Source organism: Prionailurus viverrinus, chromosome F2, assembly GCF_022837055.1.
Source record: "Prionailurus viverrinus isolate Anna chromosome F2, UM_Priviv_1.0, whole genome shotgun sequence".
NCBI lineage: Eukaryota > Metazoa > Chordata > Mammalia > Carnivora > Felidae > Prionailurus > Prionailurus viverrinus.
In genome coordinates, this window is record NC_062578.1 from 45,866,155 (window position 1) to 45,888,137 (window position 21,983).

Sequence of the window (21,983 nt, forward strand, 5' to 3'; positions counted from 1 at the left end):
TTTATTTAGTTTGTGAATGATCTGCATTCAGTGCTTTTCTTTATTATTAAAACTTTATAGTCAGTATAATCTAGTGAGAACACTTTTGGCTCTAACAGAAACAGAATTCTGTTCTTGGATCTGGCTTTGTATGTAACACCAAGTACGTCATTTTTCTTCCATATGTACCTCATTTACTGCAGTGTTTCTATTACATTTCAGACTTTCATATGGTGAGTAGTATCTGTAGCCTGGAAGAACAGTTAGCAAGTATACTAATTGCACTTTTGTGGTATGGTCTATTCTCTAGACTTACTATTTATTGATTTAATTGATGCCTGCTGCTTAATCAGAGGTTTTCCCCACATGGAACTATTTGATAAGCTTGGCATAAAATGCAAGATCTGTGAAATGTAAACAATGTTCATAGTATAAGGACCTATAATCAAACCAGACCTCTAGTCATTTGAAAAGAGTACAGCTGCATGAGAAGCCGTTTTCTATTTGATCTTTTTTGCTGTGGACATTTAAAAGTACTGTCTTTATTGCACCATCCACATGCTAATATTTATTATGATAGCTCATCTCTTTTTCCCCCTTTTTCTGTCCTTGTGACCCCCACCTCCCAGCTGTTTTGCCATTCCCTTTATGTACATCTTATCCTGGTTCCTTCTTTTCCTGAGTATCTTTCTTCTAACTTTTTCTGATTTTCTTAATTCTGACTTTCTTTTTTAGTCTAATCTAAGTCAGACCATACTGAGTGTACTGCTGAAGCAGCTGGAAATAATCTCTTAGCTTTTGCATTCTTTGGGCACCACAGTTTGGGAAATATGGATTGTATGCCTTTGTAGGCGTGTTCTGTTCAGGATATTCCCGAGGTCTTGCAGCCAGTCCTGTTCTGTTCCATTTGTGGCAGATGATAGTTTCTTGGGAGAAACGATGAGTTTGAGTATCTGTTTTCTTCAAAAGCCACAAATTTGTATATTGTTAGCAATTTTAAACAATTTTTGAACAGCTACTACAATGGCATCATCAGTTGGACAAGAGGGAGTAGAATATAAATTTATATTAATATAAATTAATGGGGCCATGAAGAACCCTTATCCATTTCAAATGGTCCTTAGAAAAGACATTGAATTAGCCAGTGATTTACAGAAAAATTGTTAAACTTTATAAGAACATGGTAAAATACTGTTGCTTTATTCAATACAAAGGATCAGAATTTATATATATATATTTTTTTCATTTTTTTATTGTTTTCTGAGATTACTTACCTTAGTGTTAGATTCCATTAGGAGGTGGAAGTTTTACATAGGTATGAAATTATTTCTCAAGCAATTTCACAGTAGAAATTACTTAAATTAAAAAGTGCCTAGAATAACACGTTGAAATGTCCTTGTATATTAAACAATTACCTGTTTTTTTTTTTTCTTTACCGTTGCAGCCATTATATTTCTTTTGGAATTTCTGACATGTTACAACTTGAAGTGCTGTGACCATGTGTGTACATATGTGTGTGTGTATTGTATTTAATTATTATTTGTCATGTAAATATAAATGGTTTGAGAATCTGTCACTGACCTTGTAGTGACCTTTAATATCTTTGTTGACAATAATATATGCGTACACTGCAATGGCAGTGTCAAAAACCCAGGGCTGACAGTCACTTGGGAGAAAGATGTAGTAGCATAAGATTATGAAATTTGAGAAACATACTACTTTAACACTACTCATACGTAGTTAACATCGTATGTTTTAAAGTTGGGATGGAGTTGTTGGGTTTTTTAATTATCATTTTAATTGTGCACAACGGAAAATTACTTACTGGGATATAAAGGAAGTAGGTCTCAAAAGCCTCAAAGATTTTTATTTTTCACATAATTTTTTCCTTGCCCTCATTTATTGGTTTTATCTTCATGTGTCTCTACCCGTTATTTAGATTTCTCCATATGCATAAAGTACACACAGACCCACTGAATACCTCATGAATCGATTTCTTTTATTACAGTTAATCAGGCAGCAAAAGAAGACACCATGGTTTTGAAGATTGGCTCTGTTGCTATGGCTCCCCAAGCTGACAATCCCCTTGGCAGAACTGTCCTCAGGAAAGATATTTACCAGTAAGTTTATTTTCTTATCTTCAATCTTGCAGCAATTTCATCCTGCAAAGAAGTACACTGATCAATAAAACTTGCTTAGTGTGGCCTGTAGAAATACTTTTCATTTGGGATCTTTTGATATTTAAAACCAGGTTTTTCTGATTTTCTTCAGTTGTGGGTTTTTAAATTCATTCAGACAAATCAAGTATTTCTGTGAAGTGTTGATGAATAACAGAATGTAAGTACCAAGGCCCCATAAAACTGAAGAAGCGCAGTTTGGAAAATTTTAGCAGACTTTAAATTTGACCAAATCTCTAATCACATAAGAGACTGAGGTTCGCTCCAGAACTACCACATCCTACTGCAGTCATTTTCTTAATTTAACTATAAGCCATTATTTGAAACGTAGGTCTGTGGATGTCATGTGGATCAAAGCTGTAAAGAAAAGCAAACTTCTAAGGAGAAATTTCACAGTAAACACTTTCTGTGAAAATGCCATGCTCTGGATTTTGTCACTGAGTATTTGCAAACCACACCAAGCATATATGGACAACTAAACTGGTGAACATGTGTAATCAACATGATAAAAATAATACATCATTCATACTGGCACTGCTGCCAGACATAAAAGTGCAGTTGCAAATAATACCAAGTGAGAAAAATCACAGAAGTACAGATGAACAAGTGTCTTATTCATCCTGCTGGTCTGCTTCTCAGATGAGGTGGTGTCATTCTTTTAAAAATAAATTCCTACTGTTCTCCAATAAATGTTACCGTTAGGAAAGATTCTGATCTTTGTAATGCACTTACCACCTAGAGGTTGATAGCAAGTTTTACTTTAAGCAGACCTAGGGATTTGATTGTCTCAAATTTTTCCATTATTTGATATTTTTTTCTTTTGAATTACATATCATGTTCTCTTTCTTCTATTACTTTTGTTGGTAGCTTATAGTATTCATCCCTTAAATAAGTTCTTATTTTGCTAGCTTACGTAGAATCTGAGAATGTGAGAACTGAAGGAGGCCTTTGGAATTTTCTAATCCAGCTGCCTTATTTTATAGATAAGGAAACTGAGGATCCAAAACAATAGCTGTCTCTGGTTAAGTGATGATGGTAGACACAAGATCACAACTCATAACTGTTTACTCTGTCAGTATCTAGGGGAAGGATTACAGTAGAATTTTTTCTGGGCGAAAATAATCTTCTAACATTTGAAAAGGTTTTCAGGTGTATTTATCTTTTATTTTTCATTTCAGAAGTAAGTGGCCCTCAAAGAGGGTTTTACTTATGGTGAAAGAAATATGTTTTCTATTAAAAGATCTTATCACCATCAGTAAAGTGAACTCCTTTCCTCCTCTGCCCTCTCCACATTCTGGCTCCTTAGAAGTCATTTGTGAAGATATGGCTCCCTTAGGCCTGTTTGTCATTGCTTTCTTCTCATTGTCCTTGAACTATTTTTTCTCAGTCGCTGTCCGTATTTACTTTCCATATTTTCTTCATACTTATTTTTTCCTTCCCTTTCTGTATCTTTATTCTTTATCTTTTCCTTTTCTATATTTCTTTTTCTTTACTTTCTACCTTCTTTCCCTATCTCGTTTCCTTCCCTGTTTCGCTACCTGAATTATTTTGTAGAATATGGAAATATAAAGCCAAAAAGTAAATTAAGTGTAAATAACATAGTATCTCTTTTAGATCTTCAGTGCCTCATATCCTGAAACATGCAAAATATATAAAAATATGTACTAAGTACATACAAAGTACAAAAAAAGTACTTTATAGAATAAATGCCCCAGTTTTTTTATAATTGACAAACCAAGGTGCACAGAATTTTTGCATGATTTGCCAAAAGCATACACTTAACTAAAGGCAGAGCATTTCAGAATTTTTTTTTATGAATTCCTTTCAGAACTGTTTTTAGATGTGTATTTTTATCATTTAGTCCCTCTCCTTGATCATATCATTTAGTCATTGTACTCTCCCACTGCATATTTTTACTTCCTCTTTCTTTTAATCTGCACTTAGTTTTTTTATTTCTCTCTTGACTTATCTAACTTCCTCAACCAGATCAGTGGCATCTATAAAAATCCATAACTAACATATTTGATGGTGAAAAACTATATGCTTTCTCCCTAAGATCAGGAACAAGACAAGGATATCTGCTCTTGCCACTTCTATGTAGCCTTATACTAGAGGTTCTATCTAGGGCATTTAGGCAAGAAAATGAAGTAAAAGACACCCAGATTGTAAAGAGGAAGTAGAACTGCCTTTTTGTAGATGACATGATCTTGTATATACCAAATCTTAAGGAATCCACTGGAAAACTTTTGGGCAAGTAAGTTCAGCAAGGTTGCAGGATACAAAATCAAATTATAAAAGTCAGCTCATAGTAACACTAAGCTATGCACTACCTAAAAGTGAAATTAAGAAAATAATTACATTTATAATCACATCAGAAAGAATTAAATACTTATGAATAAATTTACCAAAAGATGTGCAAAACTTAACCCTTTGAAAATTACAAAACATGGGTGAAAGAAATTAAAGATCTAAAATACATGGAATCATATCCTATGTACAAAGAATCTTAAGAAGATCTAAATACATGAAATAATATCCCATGTGCATAGATCAGAAGACTTAATTAATGCTAGATGGCAGTACTCCCCCAAATAATTTGCATTCATCATAATCCACACATCAAAATTTCAGCTAATTTATTGGCAGAGATTGACAGAACTGGTCCTAAAATTCATATGGAAATTCAATACACCCAATCAATACTGGAAAAGAAGAAGTTGGAAGGCGGACACATCCTGATTTCAAAAGTTAGGATAAAACAGTAGTAATCAAGACAATAGAGTACTGGCATGAGGACAGATACATATAAATGAATGGAATTGAGATTCCACCAACAAACCATCACATTTACTATCCATTGGTTTTTGATAACCCAAGATAATTCAGTAGTAAAGCACAGTCTTTTCAACAAATAGTATTCGGACTACTGAATATTTACATGAATTTGGACATTTACGTTATACCATACATAAAAATTATGATGTAAATATAAGAGATATAAATATAAGAAGTAAAATTCTGGAATTTATAGGAGGAAGGAAAGGAATAAATCTTTGTGCCCTTGGATTAGGTAATGGCTTCTTTAAAATGACACCAAAAGCTGAGGAGGGGACAAAAGAAAAAAAATAGGTAAGTTCAGTTTTATCAAAATTGTAAATTTTTGTGCTACAGAGAACTCTGTCAAGAAAGTGACAGTCTATAGAATATGAGAAAATATTTACAAATCATGTATCTGATAAGAGACTTGTATCCAGAATACATAAAGAACTCTTACAGCCAAAAATAGAAGAACAACCCAATTAATAAATGGGCAAAGGATTTGCATAGATAAATATGCAAAGAAGATATAAACATGGCCAGTAAGCACGTGTTAAGATTTTCAACCCAATTAGTCATTAGAGACATGCAGGTCAAAGCTATACCCAGTAGGATGGCTATAATAAAAAAGACAACTGATGTGGAGAAATTGGAACCCTCATGCATTTCTGGTGGGAATGTAAAATGGTGCTGCTACTGCGAGAAACACCTCATAAGGTTAAACATAGAGTCATCATATGATGCAGCAATTCTACTCCTAGGTATGTCTCCAAGGTGATTGAAAACTGTGTCACACAAACGCATACCCACAGTGGTCGTAGCAGCACTACTCATAATAGCTAGAAGTGGAAAATACCCAAAGGTTTTTCAGTTGACAAATGGCTAAACATATATGGTATACTCATGTAATAGAATAGTATTCTGCCATAGAGAGGAATAAAGTCTATGTTTTAACTTAGATCAACCTTGGAAACACACAAAGTAAAAGAAACCAGACAAAAAAGCCACATATTATATGATTCTATTTATATTTAAATGGAATGATCAGAACAGACACATCCATTGAGACAGTAGAAGAGTGGTTGCTAAGACAGAAGAGAAGAATGACTGCTAATGGGTATAGAATTTCTTTTTGGGGTGATAATAGTGTTCTAGAATTAGGTAGTGGTGATGTACAATAATTTGTCCAGTGAGTACTTGTACAGTGAGTGAGGTATAGTGAGTGCAATGAGAATATACAAAAAACTAAATTATACACCTCAAAAGGATCAATTTTATTGGATGTAAATTGTATCTCAATAGAGCCGATTGTTTTAAATCAAAGATTGATGTCACAAATTGGTCCAGAGGAATTAAATTCCAGAAAGAGAAATACCTGTTCTAGGTGTATGGAGACTGGATGCACTTTTCACCTTTGGAATTATTTGCCTTATCTGCTATAAGCAGGGATATTTTATTGTGGAAAGGAATAAATCAAGGGACATTTATTGGTCATGAGCTAGAGTGACACATTGGAATCTGGAGGAACCCCAAACACACAGTCATCCATAGTGGTTTTTTTTGTTTTTGTTTTTGTTTTTTTGAGTGTTGGGTGGGGAGAGGGAGCTGGTAAGAAGAAATTGAATATCACAAAGTTTCACATTCTTTAAAAGATAAAGCCATGTTGGAGGTGTACTCTTCAATACAGTAGTCACTAATTACTATGTCTCTTCTGTTTTTGGAATGTGGCTAGTCCAGGGGCACCTGGGTCACTTAGGTCGAATGATGGACTCTTAGTTTTGGTTCAGGTGACGATCCTGGGGTCATGGGATCGAACCCCACGTCAGGCTCTGTGCTGAGGGTGAAGCCTTCTTGGTATTCATTCTCTCTCTCTCTCTCTCTCTCTCTCTCTCTCTCTCTCTCTCTCCCTCCCTCCCTCCCTCCCTCCCTCCCTCCCTCCCTCCCTCCCTCCCCTCCCCCCCTCCCTCCCTCTCTCCCCCTCTTCTCCTTCTTTCTCCCTCCCTCCCCCCAGCCTCCTCCTTCTCCTTCCTTCTCCCTCCCTCTCCCTCCTTTGCACTCCTTCTCCCTTCCCTCCCCTAACCCCCCTCCTCTGTCCCTCTCCTCTGCTGGCACTCTCTAAGATCAGGTAAGATAAGATACTTTAAAAAAAGAATGTGGCTAGTCCAAATTGAGATGTTCTAGAAGTATAAAATATACACAATATTTTGAATAATTAATAAAATATCTTCTTAATCTTTATGTTGATTTTATATAATGATAGCAATACTTGGATGTGTTGAGTTAAATACATTATTACAACTCTTTCCCACTGTATTTTTAAACCTTTTTTCAGTGTAACTATTAGCAAATTTTAAGTTACAGAGGTGGTTCACATTTGTGTCTTGCATTATATTTCATATATATATAGTACAAGTCTACTAGGAGAGGCCTACAACAAACACAGGACAAGTCTTGCCCTTGGGACCTTTGAAACCAGAGGCAAATTAAGTTTAAAGCTGTAAACCAACCCCAACTTAGCTCAGTTAATGAGTGAATCAAAATTATCCCCTGCTTACCCATTCTGCCTGGCAGGAAAATGTGTACCTTCTCTAGGAGAAATAACTTAACTTGTTTTAGTCTTTTTATATATGATGTCCAATATATAATCAAAAATTATAAAATATCAAAGAAGCAAGGAAATTAGATCCATTATCAGGAAAAAATTTAGCTCGTAGAAGAAGACCTACAGATGATTGAGATGTTGGAATAAGTAGACAGGAGTTTTAAATAATTGTTAGTAGTATTTTAAAAATGTTGAAAAGATAAAGAGTTCATAGAAACGAGGTCTATTTAAAATTCTAAAACTGAAAAATATGCTATCTGTAATTAAGGAGTGATTGGATAGCTATAACAGCAAATGGGCAAAGCAGAAGATAGGATTTAGTGAATTTAGACATAGCTAAATAGAAATTATCCAAACTGAAGCACAGAGAGGAGGAAAAAGTGAACACTGTGGGTCACTGCCAAATGGTCTAATGTATGTGTAAGTAGGAGAAAGAACAACAAAAGGCATAACTAAAAGGATAACCCTTGAGAGTTTTCTAAAATTAGCAATACTCATTAACCAGCAGACCCAAGAAACCTAGTACCCTATCCTCAATAAAAGCAAAATATATGCAAGGAAAACTACATCCAGGGACAATATGGTCAATTTACTGAAAATCAGAAATAAAGAGACTCCTCCCTGATGGGCTGAGGGAGAATGCTGAGCAAAGAGAGAGAGAATGCAACATCTGTCTCCCCCAGCACAGGTTCCCAGGTCTAAAATATGTCTGTACCTGGGAGAAAGGAGATGCCTTTACCTTTAAAAAGTTGGGTATTTTCAGGGTGCCTGGGTGGCTCAGTTGGTAGAGTGTCTGACTTTGGCTCAGGTCATGATCTCGCGGTTGATGAGTTTGAGCCCCACGTCGGGCTCTGTGCTGGCAGCTCAGAGCCTGGAGCTTGCTTCAGATTCTGTGTGTCTCTCTATCTGCCCCTCCCCCACTCACACGCTGACTCTCTCTGTCTCAAAAATACAATAAACATTAAAAAAATAAAAATAAAAAAATTAAAAGGTATTTTCATTATGAAAAATATGTATGTGAAAATTCAAAAAAAATCCTAAATGCAACCAATAAAAAAAAAAAACCTTTGAGGGAACAATAGTAAGACTGAAATAACTGAAGATCTTAAATCTGAAGATGAGAAAACTAGGGGACATAGGACCATTCTTTAAATACTTGACCTGTCATGTGTCACAGGGAATAGTTTTATTCCTTCTGAAGCTAAGAACAGACCTAAGATCATTAAATTAGTGAATATTACAATGACAACTTGCAGCTCAATGGAATGAAGACCTTTCAGTTATAAAAGTAATAACAATGGGGCTATTTGTTCTTTATTCATTATTTAACAAATTTTTTTTGTGAGCCTACTGCACATTAGGCACCTTTCTAGGTATTGGATGAGTGTCAAGACAAAGAAAAAAGCCTTGCTCTTATGGAACTTATATTTAATGGGGGAGACAGTCACAAATTTAAAATATTCTATAATACTTGTTGTGGAAGCAGGGAAGAAGACAGAAAATGGAGAGTTAGAGATGGACATCATGGCCTAATAAGAGAAGGAATGGCTCACTGAGAAAGCATAAGGATCCTGGAACAGGAGTGTACAAATGAAGCCAGTGGCAGCTGAAGCAGTATATACCTGAATCAGTGTGGTGAGAGACAGTATGGAGGAAACTTAGAGGCCATTGTTTGGCTACCATTTTGACTTAGAGGCGTTTGGCTACCATTTTGAGCGGGAGGTGGTTGTGGAGGAAAATAATCAACACATGAAGAATTTTGAAATAATGATTTTGTTGTTTACCAGATATCTACCTGCAAAAGGACATGAAGGGATCACCAGCAAGGACTAAAAATATACATTTGAAAACAGGTGAAATCTGCCTTTAATACAAAGGAGTCACAGTTCAGAAGAACAAATGAGAGTTTGACATTGATCTCTAAAGGAGTCATGTTAAGGATTAATTTCTGTCATTTGAATTAACCGAATATGTGATATGAAAGTTTTCTGATTTTTGAAGGGTTGATTTCTTCATCAGATGAGAAGCCTTCAGAGAGTTTGAGCTGGAGGAGTGGCAGGATCCAATTTATATTTAAGCAGATAATTCAGGCCAACACGTGAAGAATAGACTGCAGGCAGGGAAGGGCAAGGGTCTGTGACTGTTGCACTAATCTTGGCAGGAGATGATGGTGGTTTGGCTGATGGTAGTGGCTGTGGAGGTGATGAGAAGTGGTCAGATTCTGGACATATTTTAGTGGTAGAGCCAGGAGAAGTTGCAGATGGATTGCACATGGAATTTGAGACAACGGAGATAAGGATAATTCAGTTGTATGGCCTAAGCAACTGGAAAGATGAAATTAACTGAGGGAAGGAAAACTGTGGGAGGATTTAGTTTGGGGTTTGGCAGGTGGAGAACAGGAATTTACATTTTTTTGAAATGTTGACAATCTTAGGAGGTACTGAGCTCCCCCTTGCTGATATAGCAGAGGCTGATCAACCATGTAGAAGGGTAAGAAGGGGTTGGTTATATGTTGAATTAGACCAGTGCTGCTTTTTTTAAAATTTTTTTTTAATGTTTATTCATTTTTGAGAGAGAGAGAGCATAAGCAGGGGAGGGGCAGAGGGAATGGGAGACACAGAATCCAAAGCAGTCTGCAGACTCTGAGCTGTCAGCACAGAACCCGAAGTGGGGCTTGAACCCATGAGCTGTGAGATCATGACCTGAGGCAAAGTTGGATGCTTAACCATTTAACTGACTAAGCCACCCAGGCGCCCCTAGGCCAGTGCTTCTTAAACTGAATGTATCTATAAATCAACTGCGGATCTGTTCAAATGCAGCTTTTGACTTGGGAGGTCTGGAATAGGGCCTGAAATTTCCTATTTCCACCAAGCTCCCACATGGTTGCATAGAACACTGATGCTGGGTGATATTGATGTGCTGCTTCAAGGGCCACACCTTGTGTAGCAGATTAGGTGGTTTCCAAATCTTTTGAACAAACAAGGTTTAAAAAATATATTTTAATAAATGCTGATAATTTTTAATGCCAAACATTCAGACACTGTGACAGCAAGTAAGTATCTTTCATCCCCACATTTTCCTCTTCCCTAGCAAGACCGTCCTCAATGGAGTCTTTTTTTAAGTTCAGAGTTTTTACAGATTTGCAGTTGATAGTGGTTCTTACTTTTGGGGTCTATGATTCAGAAAATGTAAAATAATAAAACATGTATTAAATTACTGACAACTTACATGAATTTGCACCTCATTAGTCTCAAAAGATCTGATCCACTAGAAAACAACAGAGCATATATAACATGTTATTTATCCAGTGTTCATGCCCAGCTATATGTTTTCATGAATTCCTCTCTTGACCCTCTGCTGTTTTTACCTACTTCCTCCTTTTAGTCTACTGATCTTTCTAGTTTCCAACTACTAATTCCTGCATAAGGTGATCTCCCAGTTTCCTTTCACCTCTTTCTGAGATTCTCCTAGGATGTGTTCAACTGTTTTTTTTCCCTGACTTACACTGAAGTTCTGAAACACAGTTTGGCCTGATAGATTTCCCTCTATCTTACACAATCTCATTCCCTCAGAGATGATTCAGGTTCTTGTCTCTGGCTAAAGAGCAACAGAGAAACATTTAGGGATAAAAGGTTAAAAGGCAGATTAAAAAAAAAAAAAAAATGACCTATGCTGAAAAGTGTTCCTTCATAGGCTGATTTAAGGAAATTAAAATAAGCATTTTGAAGTAAACTGTTTAAATGTGTTTGTAACTTAAGCACATTAATGATTTAATAAATTTAGTTACACTTTTTTATGTAAATGATTTATATATATTTTTGGAAACTATGTTCTTCAAATGCTGGTATATCATCTGCAGCTCAGTAATTTGAGAGTTTATGTTTGTTTCTACTAAAAAAAAATGGATGTAAGTATCAGTCAGGACCTTATGCCATTCTATAGTATACTCACTATAGGAAAATTACATTGGATTTATATTATCTCTACTTCCTAGGACTTACCTAAAAATTTCATTGACTATAAACCTGAATACAGTCTTACAAGTATTTTAACTTAATTTTTATTGTTTTAAATGATGTTTAACTATTTTTTTAAATAAGAGAAATAGAATAAATAGCTCTACATCAGTCATTAGAACAGTAGGGATTTTTTGAGACATTCATGCTATCACATTGCATGTATGTATACATGCATTAATTCATTTATTACTTTAATTCACTTATTTTTAAAATATTAATTATTTCACTTATTCAGCAGATATCTACTGAGTGCCTACAGTGTATGTAACACCAATGCTAGAAATGTACTTTTGAGTAGGACTTAATGGTACCTCCCTTCATTGAACTCAAGACCCCAACCATATTATTCAAGTTGATGAAATTACATTGTAAAGCTCTGATAGATTCAATAGCATAATAATTCACACTTTATCTACAACACCTCCCACAGAGCCTGGATTAATGAAATAAGCAAAATCAGAAGTTATGAACTTGCACCCTAAACTTTTTCGTGTTCTTACGGCATTAAGTCTGTACATCTTCTGAAAATTATGATACGAGGAAAGAATGATTCCGGAAGTTCCATCCAGACAGGTTTCACAGGAAGGAACAGGGAAAAAGTATTCTTCATTTCCATTCAATGATTTTTCTTTTTAAAAGTAGAAGAGAATAGAAACATTGACATTAGTTATTCATGAGTCTATTTAAGTAAATGCATCATTTTTTCAGTATGTTTTAGTGATCTGTTTTTAAAAATCCTTTTATAAATCCTTTTATAAAATATAAATCCTTTCATAAAAATCCTTTAAAAAATTGTTTACAATTCAGTTTATCATTATTTAGTAGTCTTGTTATCGAATTAAAATATGAAAAGTTAAAATAGAATTTTTTAAAATAACATTGTTGAAATGATACCTTTTTAATAGTAAATCTACCTTTATTTTACTCTTTTAATAAGCCTATATTAAGGCTTTTAAAATAAAAGTGTAGTGTTCATTGTTTAAGTTAAATAATATATGCTATAGAAAATAGAATCCCACTGCTTATTCTGATTGCTGGCTATTTCCTTACTTTGTGGCCATTGTTAACAGGTTGACACTTTTTTAGACCACTTCTGTGTGTCTGTAAGAGAGTGACAAGCCAGCTCTACCTGTCTTAAAAAATGGGGTCTAAATAGTGTTCTGCAACTTGGGTTTGTTTCAACTCAGTGTGTTGTAGGCACCCTTCAGTGTCCTCATACTCAGAAATGCTTGCCTGTTTTTGAACCATTTTAGATACAGATCAGGAATCTATTTAAAGACTACTTTTTGTGTCTAGCTAACAAAGTGTTCTCCATTATTAAAAAAACGCTGTGAAAACTTCTGTAGAACGTATTGTGACGAAGACTTCCAGACTTCAAGACATCACTGTACCTGGGAAACTGTAAAAGGAAAATTGAGTCGTTTCTGTCACTGAGATAGCTACTGGGTGGTTTTTGAAGAACAAATATATCAGTACCAATAGGAAACTGAAATAATTACAGCTGTTCTTTGTTACCATGTGAATTGAAAAGACCCAAGTGGCTCACAGTCTTCACTACGGTATGAATTAAAATACTGTAGGCATTTGGGCTTTAGTGTCCCACTTTGAAACTCTGCTCAGCATCTGTAATAATGCTCAAGTTTTAACATGACAAAATTTCTTTTAACCCAACATGTATCCTCTTCTGTGAGCTGACCTCAGTCTCTATTTCAAGTCTTGCCGTCATTTTCTTACATAAGAGTCTTGTTCAAATTATTGAATATATTTTGTTTACCCCAGTAATGCTTAGTAGGTTCTTTGCTGTGGCGCTTCTTTATGTATGCATTTTCAATTTTCTTGAAATGTACTCTTCTTCCAGATTAGCCTTTCAAGGAGTTTTTATTATAAAAACTTTACATTGGAGAGGTTATGAATTCTTGAAAAATCTTTTTCTTTGGTGTTCAACATCATTAACGTAAAAAAATTCCTAAGAATCACATCTTTCTTTTTAATGTCTCGCTTAAATCCTTCTCTTTAAAAAAAACAAAAAACAAAATTCATAATTATTTTACTTAGAATGTCTTGTTTCTCTGGCCTTCAATACCAGTGCCTGAGGTACCTTTCTGCAATATACCAGCAGCAGCAGCAGCAGTAATAGCTAACATCTAGTAGTGAGTGCTTCCCTTGTGTCAAGGGTTCTACTTGATGTTTCGGTGCAATGCTTACTTCACTATAACCTTTAAGTAATAAGAGTCAAGTATTATGATTGTACTTTAGACATAGAAACTGATTCTACAGACATTAAGTGATTTCTCCTGGGTCACGCATAAAATAAGTGACAGAACCTGTTTCCATTGTCCATGCTCTTTACCACTACATTTTGCTGCCTGTTACTGAGTTTCTTGTAAGATGCTGGCTTTAATTTTTTGATTTGTGAGCCATTAGAGACTCTTAAACACAGAGAACAAACTGAGGGTTGCCAGAGGGGTATATGGGGTGGATGGATGGGTTAAATGGGTGATGGGCATTAAGGGGAGGGCGCTTGTTGGGATGAGCACTGGGTGTTATACGTAAGTGATGAATCACTAAATTCTATTCCTGAAGTCATTATTGCACTACATGTTAACTAACCTGGATTTAAATAAAAATTAAAAGAAAATAAAAGTAGATCTTTAAAAAAAAAAAAGATGCTGGTTTTAGTTTAATTTACAGTTAACCAGTGTATAGCTAAGGTTGAACTTAATTTTTTTTGAAGTTCTGCATTCATATTTCATTAAATTTTATGTGTTTCGATATTAGTTTTTTTTCTAACAATATTCTTGTTAACAGTGAGTAAATGGAGGGGCCCTCGGTGGCTCAGTCGGTTGAGCGTCTGACTTCAGCTTAGGTCACGATCTAACGATTCGTGGGTTCGAGCCCTGCGTCGGGCTCTGTGCTGACAGCTCACAGCCTGGAGCCTGCTTTAGTTTCTGTGTCTCCCTCTCTCTCTGCCCCTCCCCTGCTCACTTGCGCGCGCGCTCTCTCTCTCTCTCTCTCTCTCTCTCAAAATCAAACATTAAAAATATAAATAAAAATTAAAAACAGTGAGTAAATTGAAACAAACTAATAGGCAGAAGTTTTAGTGCATTTTCCTTAGGTTTCCTAAAATATTACAAGCTACAATGGCTTAATATTACAGCTATTAGAGCCATAATTTATGATGAAAACTCTTATAATCCTAGTGTTTGAGTTCTTTGGTCCTTGGATGTACTTGAACATAAAATCTATTTTGAAAGAATTTTCATTAGGCTGTACTTCTTACTATATGATCTACATAAAATCTCCCCATTAACATCTCTAGCTAATGATTTTGATTGTCATCAAGCTTTTTCTCACATCTGTTTTGAACTGTGAAATGAATCATGACCAGATGTAAATATTAACATAGATTTGCTGATTAATAAACTCAGTATATGTCTGTGATTTTTATTTCATAAGATATTTTAAGTGATTATAAAACATAATGATAAATGTTTACCTCAGTATAATTATTTAATTCTGTCTCAAAATTATGAAAGAGAAGGAAAAGTTGAAACTCTTTTTTCTTTGTTGTATTTCTTCTTCCCAGAGTATTCTTACATATCACAACTTTTCTCTTAAATTGTGTAGAAGAAGGTATTGATTTTCTTATGTTAAAACAACTGTGTACTGTTTGTTCACATATTTTTCATATGCAAAAGTTATATCAAAGTTAAATAAGCATATTATATGGAGTTTTAGTACCTTGGGCTTTTTTCTCTCACATCCTGTGCAATTGAGAAATACTGTGTTTAAGCTACATATATGAAAATGGGGCTTATAGAATTAGACATATAGATTTGGAAGTCATTTAAGATTATACACAGACTTCCAATGTCATTGCTCTATCATATTGTTTAAAAATTTACAAAAATTTTAATATCTACCCTAAAAGACTTAAACTAGTGATTATAACAATCAAATTTACTTCATACATTTTTCTAAAATATTTTATTAAAGAATTTTAAAATACTCAAAACATTTTTTCTTTTTTACTTTTTTTTTAATGTTTATTTATTTACTTCTGAGAGACAGCACAAGCGGGGGCGGGACAGAGAGAGATGGAGACACAGAAATCTGAAGCAGGCTCCAGGCTCTGAGCTGTCAGCACAGAGCCCAACATGGAGCTCGAACCCACAGACTGTAACCTCATGACCCGAGCTGAAGTCAGATGCTTAATCGACTGAGCCACCCAGGCATCCCTCTTTTGTACTCTTAATTACAAAGTTTCTTAATCTTCATCATTTACTTGAGAGAACTATATTCTTCTTATAATTCGACATTTGTAAAGTTCTGCATATAGCTCTTGGTAGGAGCCATAAATATTTGTGGGTCTTCTGAAGTCCCTTCTGGGATTTTATCTGTGACTAATTTATCCCATAGCTTTTTAGAAACTTTGCCAGTTGTTGAATTTTTCAGCCATTTCTTCTTTACGGGCATTTGCTAATCCTTTTTTGGTACATTCAGTACTTAATTGATTGAATGTAGTATTGGGTTTCAGTTTTTCTCCATAGAGAATTTCATTCTCTTAAAAATTGTCTACAAGCATTATATGAAAACTCCATGGTAATTTTGACTAAATTTTAAGGACATCTTTTATAAATGAGGCTTCTGACAGGTGTACTCAATCTGTGGCAGTTTCATTTATGGAATTTTACTTTTAAGGAATTACAAACATTAGAGGAGCTGATTCATTTTCAGCTTATCTTAGAAATCTTCTCTTAGAAGGTTTCCATTAGTAGTACTCCTCCAACACTTGTTGCATTTTTTGCTTTTTTTTTATGGACAACTTGTGCAATAGTGGTTGCTGTCCGCTTCTCACTGTGAGACTGATGTGCTAACCACCCACCACAGTAAGTGTGAAAACATGCTTGTTCTTTTTTAATTGATAAGAAAATGTAGCTTTCATTACAGAAATTCATTTTATGGCGATAATTTTGGCAGCATAATGTTGACATAAAATACCCATTTTCTAAATGGAAGCTTCACTGAAATCTTGTTAAAGCCGAATTTTTTTTAAACCACTATAAAAAAAAGTCTTAATTTTTTTGACTTTGATATACAATCACATGAGTTATTAAATTACAGTTTACTAAAAATCAGGACTCAAGTATCTCATTTAAGGTTTTAAATAAATAGACCTTGATGCAATCCAAGAGACAGGCATTTGCATGCAACAAAATATTTCACCTACATTAAAACCTTGACAGTATCTTTTTGTCATTTTTAACCTTATAATGGTGATTCTGGCTTTTCATAGGGTTAATGTTCCCGATACGAAATAACATTAAATTGATGTAACCATTGAAATTCATGGTTGAGACTAACTTAATTTTGTTAATCTTGTTTTATATGTACATTTCAACAATATACATAGGCCCAAACAATTGTTAATTGAAACAATATGACCGATAGAAATTCATAGATGAGATTATATGATTAAAAACTGTGCATGTATGCTTTGAAAAATTGTCTTTATTTACAAACAAGAGATTATTCTTTTTCTGGAAATACTAATGATAGCCTTTCTTTATTCCTAATGAATGTGCAATTCAAGGGTTGGTATTTCTCTTCTATGTCCTTTTACAATTTCACTTAAAACCTAGCTGACCTTCTACTCTAACTCTGAGCTGTATTTTCCAGATATACTGTAAAGATCAAATTTTGCCAATCTCCATAAACTATGCCCTTCCCCTCCCAACCTTTCTAATTTTCTTTCTGTATGAATGTTCTCAAAATAACCATTGTTTTGGTTTGGGGCAAGATATGTTTCATATCTGGTGACGTTATGTCCCTAATCCTATAATGCTTACTGTTGGTTTCAGATAACTCTCTCTTAGCAAATCAGAGAGATTGGGATAGTAGGTATTTAGAATAACTTGTCTAAAAGCTTTGTTCATAAATACTATTGGCAGACTTTTAGTCCCTGTCGTGTTCTTCAGCTGATCTAGTGTGAAGGCTTCGGATTTACATTTGGCCCTCACCAATGTTACTGCGTCTTTTGTGGCTTCCTGTAGCAGGATGTAGGTTTCCATGAATGTATTTCTATTTGTTGCCAAAAGCTACCTCAATAACAGTGTTGAAATGACTCTAAGTTTTACTGTCATAGATTTTGGAATGTTATATTACATGTATTTAACCCTTTTTATTGATATGTTTAGATGCTTTACACTAGAAATTCATGTTGGAAAGAAGTTACAGAATAATAGAATATGTTTAGTTTCATTTCATGACAGTTTTATATTATAAACTTGGAAAATCTATCTTGTATTTCTTTCAGATACATTTTGGTTATATAAAGTATGCTGAATATATAATATATGCACTTCTGATTGTATATTTTCATTGAGGCACTAACATTATCATGTGAAATTATTATCTGAACACTTCTGGCCTTAGAGACAAGCAAGAGAGAGCATAGTTTACCTTTAAGATACTTAGGAAGACTATTTAACAGAACCACTGTCTCATAAGACCATTCTTTAAAGAACAGTAAAAATTGCTATTCTCTAAGTGTCTGGTGTACAGGAAGAATTACATTTTTTCTCAATTAATAACAAAGATTGAATATTTTAACTAAAAAGTAACCCTCATGTTTATTCTTACGGTTATTCATATAATGTACCCTGTTCATCACCCTGAATGAATTAAAGAGTAGATATAGAGCATAGAAGATAAACAGATAAACGGAGTTTTAAAAATCTCGTGGTGGCTGGCTGCCTCATTCGGAAGATCTCAGGGCTGTAAGTTCAAGCCCCATGTTGGGCCTTGAGCTTACTTAAAAAAATTAAAATCTTCGACCAGCTTTGAGTTTAAGAAACTTGTGAAAGTGAGCTGTAGTGTTCGCTTTGTAATTATAACTTAAGGAAGACCCCTTTTACTCTGTGTTGACTAGGAGTGTCTACTAAGCCCTTTTTATCTTCTCTATATAAATGTAGAAGCTAATACAAATCAAGTTAGAAGGCATCTATGCATCCATTTAATATGTATGGTTAATAATAAGTTACCTCTACACATTGTATGAGAAGACTTGCTAACCACAAATAAGATTCTATTACCCAAAAAATACTTGTTTTTTTGCATGAGATCAAGTAAGTTTTTATTTTCTAAAGTACCAATTTAAACAACAGCTTCTATGTACACTTATCTTTATTTCTTATATTAGTGTATATTGACTGAGGTCACTGTCCTTAAACAGTCCAATTGTACCTATTTTGTCTACTAGAAATACTTATCCTTTATTTGGAGACCTTGTATCCTCTGTGCTGAAGACAGATATTGTCTCAATCTGAAATACTTTTCTTGCCCATCATTTTTAACATTGAGCTTTGAGCAAAAACTAGATACCTAAAAATTAATCCACATTGACAAAGGTAGAAAAAATTACAAATGAGATTCCAAAATAGATAAAAATTAGCACATAGCTAGTTTTTTTTTCTAGTTTGTTCTTTTTTTCATATCTTTATCTTGAGTTATAACTTAAATTTAGGGAAGTGTATTATTTGTATAAGCTTGATGAACTTTTACGTAGGTATGGCCAAGGTACCACCACCCACCACTCCAGAAACTTTTCCTCATTCCCATCCCACCCCATGCCCTCCACTCCAAAGATAACCATTATTCTGACCTCCATAATCATATATTCTTTTTTGACATAAGTTGTGAAAACATTTTTTCTCCACATAGCTTATCATGTGTAAATCAACATAGTTTGTGAGCCAGTGTCAAATCACACAATTCAAAAATAAATGATTTTGTTCCGAATTAAAGTACAACTTTTAACTTCACGTGGTCATACCTTAATATCAGATTTTCCATGTGAATCTTTAAAGAATGTAAGAAAAACATAAACTCGATGTAAGAAGATGAAAATTTTTTATTAATAGACCACTCTATTCATTAGACATATTCCTTAGATACACTTCAATAGCTGTGGTTATAATGTGAGCTTTTGAACCAATTTCTATGAATTTTATTTATTGCTACAGTTATTTAGTGCACGTTGTCATATACATACATACATACATACATACATAGGACTTTTGTACATCAGAGCATATAGCTTCTCAAAAGGAAATGCCGCTTTTTATTCCAGGACTCCGTCGTCCTCTAACTGAATTGACTGTCGTCCAGGTATGGGTTTGATAAACTGACACAACAGTGAAAAGAATCCCTGTCCCATGTCAGCTTATCAAACACACTATGGACAGCATGTCTGTGGCATTGAACACATTACCAGTCATTTAAGTTCTGAATAGAAGTCACGAAGCTGATGTTCAGTGAAACACAACCTCAGTATTTCCAGGTGATTTTAAAGAACACCTGATAAAACTGAGGTATAGTACCACAAAACTTGAAGAATAATGCAAAAACTAGGGAAAAAACACATGCATAGAATTAAAGAATTACAATGTCATTGGTTCAGTTTGGTGACAGAGTAGATGTTAATGAAATATATGATAATTTCTTAATATCCTGTCATCCTGGTTAAAAAAAAAGTCAAAATATACTATAAACATATTTACACCATAGAATAACACAGTAAAATCAAATATGTTTTGATTTTTTTAATCCTAGTTAATAGCAGAACAGATGACTCTCAGGGAAAGTTATCTTTCCATCTGTATCTCTATTTTTTTTCCAACTGAATTTATTGGAAAATATTCATCCTCAGAAATTTAGCAGCCTTCACTTTGCCTAGTGTGCCAGGATCATTTGTTCAGGTTCCAGGCTAAGTATGGCAATATTAAAAAGAGAATCTTAAAATTTATTCATAGTGCCATAAATACTTTCTGATAAGAAGCTAACTTAGAAGATGATTTAGGGCAAAACGTGTTTGCTTACATAATGTTCACCTTACTTTACATATTTCAAAACAAAATAGTTAAATCTATAATATTTGCGAGTGAATTTGCCTGATACTACCTCATAAAAATATGAAAACATTTTTTATATTTATTTTCTATACATTTTAACCAGGCGAAGAGGAAATGACATGATGTGGTTACAGTACCTCATCAGCGGAGCTCCTTTGAGGTGCTTCAAGTGGAAGTGAAGGGAGCAGTGCTGAGCAGAAGGCGCTCTCCTCTTTGGATAAAACTGCAGTAGCCAAAGAGCTTTTTTAACCAGGGACTACTTTTAAATGTGTCTGGTCACCTCAAAGGATATGTAGAGCATTTCCTGCCAGTAGGATTAGAGGAAGGAAGCACCAGGCCAAAATGTTTGATGTGTGATGTACTGTAATTTCTTTCATGTGTTTGGTGGCTTTTATATGTTGATCAGTGTTCCGCTACCAATTGTGACCCTGGTGTGGTCCAGGTCATTAAAGTTCTATGTTCCTTAATGTATAGGGTCATTAACCATACCTAGGAGCATTATTATAATTAAGGGTACTGTTTTCTTTTAAACTGCCACCTCTCATTTTCATTAAGGTATTTATTTTTCATAATTGGATAATCCTCCTAAGGACTGATTGCCATGAAAGAGATGATTTAGTGCTAGGGACTGCCAATAGTAACATCACCATAGACAGCCCTTTATGTTTCCTCACTTTACCTTATGTACCTGGTTTTTAAGTCAGCATTTTCTTCTCACAGTCTCCTACAGGCATATAAATTTCGAGAAGGAAACTAGCCTCAGAGTGTAGTTTTCCTGGGTTTTCCTGGGTTTAGAGGCACTAAGAATAAGTATTGACAAAATCGCTATCAGCACTATTATACATTTTTAATGAAACAAAATTGATAATTACACATGCTCTTTACTCTTCTAAGATCACCTAGAGCAGTGAAGTGCTAAACCACTATAGCTTTAGGCTGCGTTTCAAACATAAATGAGCAACAGTGGCTGATTATATATATGGCAAAATTTGATAAACATCTAAATGCTCAGCTGTAGAGGACAGGTTAATATAATAATGGTGTATACATGCAGTGAAATTCTAAGTGACCATCATCACAAAAAACGATACGTGTGCCTGTTTATTAACATGAAATATGCTTTAGGTATTTGGTAAGTGAACAAAAGCATTTTTAAAACTGCATATAGAGTAAGAGCTTATCTACATACATGTTTACATATTAATGGAAAATACCCTGGGGCACCTGGGTGGCTCAGTTGGTTAAGCATCTGACTTCTGCCCAGGTCATGATCTCATGGTTTGTGAGTTCAAGCCCCTAGTCAGGCTTTTTGCAGACAGCTCAGAGCTTGGAGCCTGCTTCCAATTCTGTCTCTCCCTTTCTGCCCAGTTCCCCCCCACCTCCCGCTCACGCAGGGTGTGTGTGTGTGTGTGTGTCTCTCAAAAATAAATAAAAATTTAAAAAAAGAAGAAGAAAATACCCTGGATTGTTATACACC

At 34.6% G+C, this 21,983-nt stretch overlaps 1 protein-coding gene and 1 long non-coding RNA gene across 9 annotated transcripts in view; one reads left to right on the plus strand and one right to left on the minus strand.

Annotated features, from left to right (window-relative positions):
• The window catches only part of VPS13B (vacuolar protein sorting 13 homolog B), an 843,987-nt gene that overhangs the window by 502,464 nt on the left and 319,540 nt on the right, over nucleotides 1-21,983 (plus strand). For all 8 annotated transcript variants that reach the window (XR_007148665.1, XM_047842688.1, XM_047842692.1 and 5 more), the window contains one exon: nucleotides 1,988-2,099. Coding sequence is in view for 7 of the 8 variants with exons in the window: in XM_047842688.1 (XP_047698644.1) it covers nucleotides 1,988-2,099 (112 nt within the window). In the remaining variant the exon portion in view is untranslated. The remainder of the gene's footprint in view (nucleotides 1-1,987; nucleotides 2,100-21,983) is intronic.
• On the minus strand, nucleotides 2,055-20,891 carry LOC125156555 (uncharacterized). Its single transcript, XR_007148667.1, has 3 exons — nucleotides 20,644-20,891; nucleotides 12,095-12,222; nucleotides 2,055-2,141 (listed from the first exon to the last, which is right to left on the minus strand). It is a non-coding gene; the product is annotated as an uncharacterized LOC125156555 (long non-coding RNA).